Raw genomic sequence first — 8,885 nt, forward strand, 5'->3', positions numbered from 1 at the left:
ATTCACCTATGCAGATTATTTTTCCAGGAATTAATTACCGCCACTATTGGCCAGTTATGGGAGTAAATCAAATGCAAAATAGATGGTATATGCAGATGTGCAGACAATATGCTCCTGTAAACATAACTAAGACAAATTCTTGCACTAAGTGTTTTTTTGTTTTTAAGTTTTCAGGTTATACGTTACTTTCAGGTGCTATGATGGTCTTTAGGCACATAGGAGAACAGCATACCAGAAAAACTGTTTTATGATTAAATATGGTAATTTTTAATTTTTGCATCGGATTATAGTTTAACAGACTTTTATTAAACCCCTGTGATTCTTTATACAAACACGGACCTGCTTAATATTTACATGAGAAATGTATTACCTCCTTAAATTAAACCAGTCCAAATAATCTCACCAAATAAAGTCGTCGCCACCCCCCCCCCCCCCCCCCCAAATATAAAAAATGAAAACTAATTCAAAATATTAATCAAAACTATATTTTCTCGATACAAAAATGACACTGCCAAAATTGAGCCACCAGAGGTCAGAAACACATCACCATTAAAACAGTAAGTAGAAACGACCGTCACAAGATGAATGAAACTACCATGTCCTGCATTTTGCTGTTTACTTTAATCATGTAGACAATTACTATAGTATAAATACTGAGAATTTATAGGAAACATGAAGGTTTATGGGTCACTCAATGCCCATAATGCAAATTATGAGGTTTATAGGCTTTAGGCTTTCTCACTCTAATTCACACAGCAGTTCGAAGGGAAACGTTTCATCATCTTAATGAACGGAAAACACTTTTAGCTTGGAGGGGTGGGGGTGAAACACACCTGAGCCTCATCCTGACCCTCTCTGCTCTCTCCCTCAGGTAAAATCAGGAGGTAAAAAATAGACTCGTCTTGATCCTTTGAGAGAAAGACAGATCTCGAAACACGACGAAACTTTATTATGTCTGCCTTTTCGTTCTTTTATTATTATATAATTAATAAATAAATCTTGATTTTCACAGATTAATTAAGTTTTTTTTAATCCTATGAGCAAACTCCATGGGATTCTTAGCCCAGCAGTTTTAGGAAAACAACGGCGCGTAGGCCTACGTCATTATGTCCCGTTCCTCCGAGCAATAATAGTGTGACGTAAACGCTTTTGCTCGGAGGATGATGCTGGAGTTTCCAATCGAAGCACTGAACCTTTCTGAACATGTTGAACCAGACAGAACAGAACAAAAACAACTAGCACAATAGGCCGGTCAACACCAAAAGTTTTTTTTGTCAAAAGTCCTCACTACGATAACGAATGAACGGATGAAAGATATAAAAAAAAGGCCAAACAGAATCAAGTGACTTTAAAGAGCTTGAGCACTTGACACTAATATGATTATCTTTATCATTCTTGGTGTGAACGAGCCTTTAATTAAGTAAACCACGTGTGGCTGTATATCACAAGTGAAACGCAACCAAGCAACGGCATTCAAGCTTATCCGTCTCTCTCTCTCTCTCTCTCTCTCTCTCTCTCTCTCTCTCTCTCTCTCTTCTCTCTCTATCTCTCTCTATCTCTCTCTCTCTCTTCTCTCTATCTCTCTCTCTCTTCTCTCTATCTCTCTCTCTCTCTATCTGTGTTCAGAAACGAGTAGCCTGGTCTTCTAGTTCTATGAAACACTAATAACCACGTGATTTAATAATATTATCTTCTCTCTCACTCGCGCTCTCATTCCAGAGGTAATAGGCCTTGTTATTTGATTAGTTGCAATGAATGACTTAATGGCCAAAATGAGCTCTTTTGTATACGTCAAGGTCGCTTTTAGAAGGGCTTGGTTAGGTAGGCATTTCTATATAATTCTTCTAACCGTATGTATTAAACTTTACTAAAACATGAAGCCCCTACCATTTGTGCTGCAGATATGAATTAAATTGAATCATGTGAGATGTCAGATTCCATGATTCTGAACCCTTCGGCGCTCCAGCTGTTTGGAGATATGAGGGTGGGCCGTTTAGAAGTGGGGCAGGCGGTGTACAGAGGCCCCATGTGGGGTCCCTGAGAGCCCTGGGGATCTAGGCACCAAAATGTCTTAGATATATGGGAAGTTGTTTTACCATCATCATCATACTATAATTGCAATTAAAGGCATTTAATAAATTTTAAATAAATTCTGTTCTTTGTTCTCTCTTTTTTCTATCTTCTGTTGTACTGTAGCCAGTGTACCCAAGTCTGAGGTTTTCCCACGGAATTGGGATACTTTTACACTTTTACCATGGGTAGCTTTTATAATATTTCTACTGAAGCAGGTTGACCATGAACGTCTTGCTGGTGTTAAGGCTAATAAAAGTTTGTGGTCAGGTAACATTTTTTTATATTTTTGAAAGAAGTTTTATTTGTTCACCAGTGCGAAATTGCATGACAAATTATATTGTGAAATAACACAGATTAAAATAACAGTTTTCTATTTAAATATATTTTCAAATGTAATTTATTCCTGTTATGGCAAAGCTGAATGTTCAGCATCTCCAGCCTTCAGTGTCACATGATCTTTCAGAAATCATTCTAATATGCTGATTTGCTGCTCAAGAAACATTTATTATTTTTATTAATGTTAAAAACAGTTGTGCTGCTTAATATTTTTGTAAAAACTGTGATTATTTTTTTCACTATTCTTTGATTTATATAAAGTTGAAAAGAACAGCATTTATTTGAAATATATATATAACATATTATAACATTATGCATGTCTTTACTGTTATTGTTGATGAATTTAATGCATCCTTGCTGAATAAAATTATTAATTTCTTTAAAAATAAATCACACTGACTCCAGATTTTGAACGAATGTCATTGCATCATACTGTATAACAAATTATTAAGATAATTTATTTCAAAGAAAAATGCCATACACACACCTTTCGACCTTTCGAATGAAATATATCACAAAAATGACAAATGATAAAACAAACCTTTGTTTGTGATGCTTTAGTGGGTCGTCTTCATGGTTAATCTGATGAACATTTGTAGGACACCTGTGTGAACTTTACGCATTCACTAAAAAGTAAAAAAACAGCAAAACTCCAGTAAAAGACATTGAGCATAAATGTCTCATAAAAGGGAAGTTTGTGTGTGTGTGTGTGTGTGTGTGTGTGTGTGTGTGTGTGTGTGTGTGTGTGTGTGTGTGTGTGTGTGTGTGTGTGTGTGTGTGTGTGTGTGTGTGTGTGTGTGTGTGTGTGTGTGTGTGTGTGTGTGTGGAGGGCTCTCAGGAGGCCGCTGCTCTTTTATTTCGAGTGTGTTTTCTGTGCAGGTGTGTGGTAAGGTGCGGATCAAGATCACAGGGTTACTATGGTGCAACACCTGAGCTAGACACATCGTCACGACAACAGAGGAGGACCTTTTCCTGTAAAGGTTACCTCATAAACAACTCCACCCGCTCCAGAAAACAATTTGTTCGCAAACGCACAGAAGTTCACTTCTCTCCTCTGAACGAGGTAAGACACTTTTCTCTTAGCCAACAAACTTAGACCATAGTTGATATTTGAAAGAAGGCTAATTGTTACATTTAAAATGAAATGATTCTGAACTTTCTTGCAAACAAAGGTATTTTGGTTGTGACAGTATGGTACTTTGATATACATCATGGTACTGAATGATAATAGAATTCATGTGCCATAGAAATGCCATGGCACCATGTCCAGAAAAATATCTTGATATTCTTTTAAGTGTTTATTAGCGAATATGGCCACTAAATGGCAAGCTAAAAATGTAACCTTTAAGTTAGAACACTATTGAAAGTCTTCCGTATAATGCATGACCAGCAGCGGTCAGGTCAGTTCGGGTTGAAGCGGACGTGTGTGTTCTCTGCGCTCCACAGGTGCTCTGCTGCAGCCATGCCCAGTAAACTGGAGGGAGCCATGGATGCGCTCATCACGGTCTTCTACAACTACTCGGGGAGCGAGGGAGACAAATACAAGCTCAGTAAAGGAGAGCTGAAGGATCTTTTAAGCAGCGAACTCACCGACTTCCTCACGGTTAGCAATCAGAAATGCCAAAAACTGTTTATTCACTCAGTCTCTGCTTTAAGTTGACCATTTGCATGGATCTTTCTAGCTTTTATCAGAATACGATATGTTATTGGCCCCAAGGGGCCGGCATTATAAAAACTGAATACAGCAAATCTTAATCCACACAGATATATATATATATATATATATATATATATATATATATATATATATATATATATATAAAATCAATAAATGCAAAATAATTAAATGTAGAAATGCATATATATATATATATATATATATATATATATATATATATATATATAATTTATACTATATGCACATTTAGAAAATATAACAGTAATATCTTGTTTACTTGCATAGACTGGCATCACAATGAATTTATAGACACAAAATTTGAAATAAGGAAATATTTCTATCTGACCTTAATCTTTAATATAATGTCTAATGCCGTCAGGTTGATTCAGTCATATTAAATTATATATTTGTCTTTTTTTATTAATAAAACAAGTTTACTGTGCATGTTACTGCAAAAAGTTACCTACCATAGTGCGTTTGTCAAAATCAAGATTTATATTGGATTATTGACAATGTGTATAGAAATTTTATTACACTGTGGATAATTATGAGTTCCTTTTCAGCCTGTTTCTTGCAAGTATTTTTGGAAATTGAGGTTCATTTTGGTTTCCTTATCAGGAAGTGAATTTAAATAATGTGAATTAAATAATCTTTTGACCTCTGTCACATGAGAGCTGTTATATGAATGCACACAGAGAGCGAGAGAGAAAGTTTCTTTCAAGAAAACAGCCCATAACATCACCTCACTGACTGCTTAGTCAACCCTAAATAATCCTTTAATTACATCTTTTAAGATTAAGATCTTGACATCCAGCGCTCTTTTTTTATGTGAGTGAGCTTTTGGTTCCGGCGTGTTGATTGGTGATAATGATTTAGTTAATTTCGCCATGAACTTTTCATCTTGTTTACTGTGTTTACACAGGCATGTAATTCCAGCTCACACACTGGGACAGAGCTGGCTGTAAATCTGAGGAAGTGAATTAAATGAATTATTTCTTCCCCATCAGATACATTATTGTTACATAAAACTAGCCCCATTCATAATTAGGAAACTTTATCTGAATCTCGATGAGACGAAGTTCATGAAAACAGAGCATGGGTCAGTGTCCTGGTGTGTCTCTCTGACGATGTAGGGTTTCCACACAGATCTTTTTTGTATTTAGTGTGTGTGCTTGTGTGCTTGTGTGTGTGTGTGTGTGTGTGTGTGTGTGTGTGTGTGTGTGTGTGTGTGTGTGTGTGTGTGTGTGTGTGTGTGTGTGTGTGTGTGTGTGTGTGTGTGTGTGTGTGTGTGTGTGTGTGTCTGTGTGTGTGTGTGTGTGTGTGTGTGTGTGTGTGTGTGTGTGTATATATATATATACAGTATATAGTGATTTCAATAAATTATGCTAATTTATACTAATTTAAATCAAAAATACAGTCGAATGGACCTGAAAAAACTAAAAACTGAAAAGTAGAATGTTATGATTGCATTATGATTATGGGGACAAATAAGCATAATTGTCATGCAAATAATGTCTTAATGCAACAAAATTTTAATGATTCAAAAACAGTTTTTTTTTTTTTTCCTTACATAACATAATTATTCATTTTCTTCATTTAATGTTTTGGGTGAAATATGAGCTGGACGTGTTTTCATGAGATGTGGGTCTCAGCTGTGTACGCATCATCAGAAGGAGGCTGTTGCTCACGCATCATCAATTACTGGCTGGAACACAGCCCGATATAGATTCTCACCTCTCCCTCGCCACTACACACTCGCTCTCTCTTTCTCTCTCTCGGGAGTGTGTACTGTAACACTAGGAGGCAAAAAGAGTAATGAGTGAGATGTTAAACTGTGTCTGGTGGCATAATGTGTGAACCGCACACACACACACACACACACACACACACACACACACACACACACACACACACACACACACACACACACACACACACACACACACACACACACACACACACACACACACACACACACAGATAGTGAATCATACAGTGTAGCCACAGGCTGATGGACTTTGATGGTTTAATGGTCATGGCTCAATGACCAGCGCCACTACTGGGATGGGCGTATGTGTTTTGCCCAAATTGTGCTCATGTGGAAATATTGTCAGGATAGATGGACATCCATGAGACTGATCTGATGAATTGTTTTTTTTTTTTTTGGATGGTCTGGAAATGGGCTATTGCAACAGGATTATTGACATATAAGTTAGAGTTAGTGCTCATATCAAAACAAACATACACAATCTTAAGCAATTTCCGTAAGAAAGCAATGTATTTTAACCAAGGGGGTAATCCATCAACCGGAACCGAAGCTTCACAGGGGCCGCCATTGTCGCAGAACTTCACTTGCTGTTAGCATTACATTGACTCCCATTCATTTTGGCGTCACTTTGACAGCGAATAACTTTACATCTGAGGCGTCCAAAGACTTCATTTGTCCATTATTTATTTCTAAAGAAAGACAACAATGTATAAAAGGCTCCATTACTTTGTATCTTACGTTATGGCCCCGTAGAAGCCGCTTTTGTAAAAATAGGCTAACGATTGCGTCATAACCACGCGACTTTCTGTCGCACAATAGAGACATTACCGTATAGACAGGAGGAGAAGCTCGCAGGCAATCTTCTACTGTCTATGAGTCAATCGGGGGGACATAGAGGCATAAAGTCAAGGGAGAAGCCTATAGATAGAGAGTCCATAAAAGCAACGGGACAAAATATTTCAACAACGTTTTTGAGGAATTAGGTGATTCAGATTTGTCTTGGCACAGCTACTTGAAGATTTACAACTGTCAGACTGTCTTCAAGCTCAGATTGATGCTGCGCAGTCGCTCAGCCATCAGGCAGGAAGTGCAATAATCAGGCTTCAGTCTTCTCCGTTGAAATCAATGGGGTCGCTGTGTCCATTTCTTTTACTGTCTATGATTTTACTGTCTAAGTCCCTATCAGAGTGTGTGATATGTTATTTTTAAAATAAATATTGTACTTTTTGGATAAATATATGTATATATTTTATCAAGTAGAATTAATAATATATAAACATTAATTTATGAATATTAATATATATTAAAAATAATTGAAATAATACTGCAACATAAAAGGTGAACAAAAAATTAAAGGGTCTGAATACTAATCAGCATCCAGGACCAGATTAATTGATTTGTAACTGCCCAATATAAAACTGATATATTACATGCTGTGCTGAGTTGTTTTGTTTATCCTCTCTTTGCTTAGTCTCAGAAAGACCCCATGCTGGTGGAAAAGATCATGAACGATCTGGACTCCAACAAGGATAACGAAGTCGACTTTAATGAGTTTGTCGTGCTGGTGGCGGCGCTGACGGTTGCATGCAATGACTTCTTCCAGGAACAACAGAAGAAGAAAGGCAAATGAAATGGATGCATAAAAGTACCTGCATGTGTAATGCTCTATGATGCATTAAACCATTTGTTATGAACCATTTTATCAGTCCTCTTGTCTTTATGTTAGCAGCTGTCATTTCCTTGATTTCTTTCCCTGAACATTAAATACATTTCTTTATTTAAATTTCATATTCTACATGCATACGATAATAATAGTTCTGATAGTGTGTAGACGTCTCTGTGAGCTCTGCTTCTATATTAGTCCTTTTTTCATTTGTTAAATTATTAAAGTCACCATGAAATCAAAAATGGATGATTCTTGTTTTCCCTCCCTCCCTCCCTACCTCTTGCAGCAACATTTCTCTGTCTCTGATGATGTGTTTACTGGCGTGAAGGCGGGGCAACCTGTCACTCACATTAAATCCACTAATAGCAAACCAGAACTATCCAAACAATTCACAATGGATAAAATGAAGTCCATCCCTACATTTGTTCTTGTTTAAGAAGAAGATATTTGTAGGGAAGAAAAGACTATCGCAACTTCTTTAATTGCAAGTTACACTGCGTACTAGTTAATATTTTGGCATTTGAAACAGTCTGCTGTATACTACATTTCAAACTGTAGTGTGTCCAGCTATTATTCAAAAAATTATAATTTTACTTGTATGGATTTTTCCAAAAGGAGTTAAAGGGTTAGTTCACCCAAAAATGAAAATTCTGTGATCAATCATTCACCCTCATGTTGTTCCAAACCCGTAAGACTTTCAGAACACAATTTATCTTTTAAATGAAATTTTCTCTTCAGAAAATTTTGACTAAACTACTCAATTCATATGGATTAGTTTTACTATCTCTTTATGAACATTTTGTAGTGTCAAAGTGGTAGTTGCTAGGGACAGACATGGCTTGGATTTCATCAAAAAGAGCCTTATTTGTGCTTCGAAGATGAACTGAAGTCTTACGGGTTTGGAACAACATGAGAGTGAATAAATGATGACAGTTTTAATTTTTGGGTGAACTATCCCTTTAAAAATTACAGCTGAAATAAAGTCCGTTTTATTCGTAGTCACACTGGAAATGGAAGGTTAATTCAAGGACATTGCGTAATGAATTGCATGAAAAATTTCTGTGTGCTGTTGCTCTTTTATATTCACATATTTTATATTTTGTTGTTCACAGAAGAAAGTCATAAAGGTTTGGAATGGCATGAGGGTAAGTAAATGATGAGATGATTTTCATCGTGTCAATTATGGAGTTTGGGATGTCTGTTTGGCAGGAATGTTGTTCCGGGAAGAGTATGAAGATGATGTTGGTCCAGGAACACATCATATTTTATCACCCTGCTATCTGCTCTATAAAGTTAAACCGTGCACTAGATGACCGTGTGTTCTTGCATTTTATAGTTCATCTTAAAGTTTGGAAGTGTCTGTG

The 8,885-nt window shown here is 36.5% G+C and overlaps 1 protein-coding gene across 1 annotated transcript; it reads left to right on the plus strand.

Annotated features, from left to right (window-relative positions):
* Positions 1 to 3,338: 3,338 nt before the first annotated feature.
* On the plus strand, positions 3,339 to 7,616 carry s100z (S100 calcium binding protein Z). The gene is made up of 3 exons (XM_077194227.1): positions 3,339 to 3,472; positions 3,856 to 4,012; positions 7,327 to 7,616. Exons 2-3 carry the CDS (start codon positions 3,872 to 3,874, stop codon positions 7,483 to 7,485), a joined length of 300 nt encoding a protein of 99 aa, XP_077050342.1. The 5' UTR covers positions 3,339 to 3,472; positions 3,856 to 3,871; the 3' UTR covers positions 7,486 to 7,616.
* Positions 7,617 to 8,885: the final 1,269 nt, after the last annotated feature.

This window comes from Siphateles boraxobius, unplaced genomic scaffold (genome assembly GCF_051911475.1).
Source record: "Siphateles boraxobius isolate OS27281-9 unplaced genomic scaffold, OSU_SipBor_1 11, whole genome shotgun sequence".
NCBI lineage: Eukaryota > Metazoa > Chordata > Actinopteri > Cypriniformes > Leuciscidae > Siphateles > Siphateles boraxobius.

Excerpts from the sequence above, each read along its gene's own strand:
- s100z (XM_077194227.1), top strand. The coding sequence starts at position 3,872 with ATGCCCAGTAAACTGGAGGGAGCCATGGATGCGCTCATCACGGTCTTC. Across the intron at positions 4,013-7,326 it reads AACTCACCGACTTCCTCACG|TCTCAGAAAGACCCCATGCT; the intron begins GTTAGCAATCAG and ends CTCTTTGCTTAG.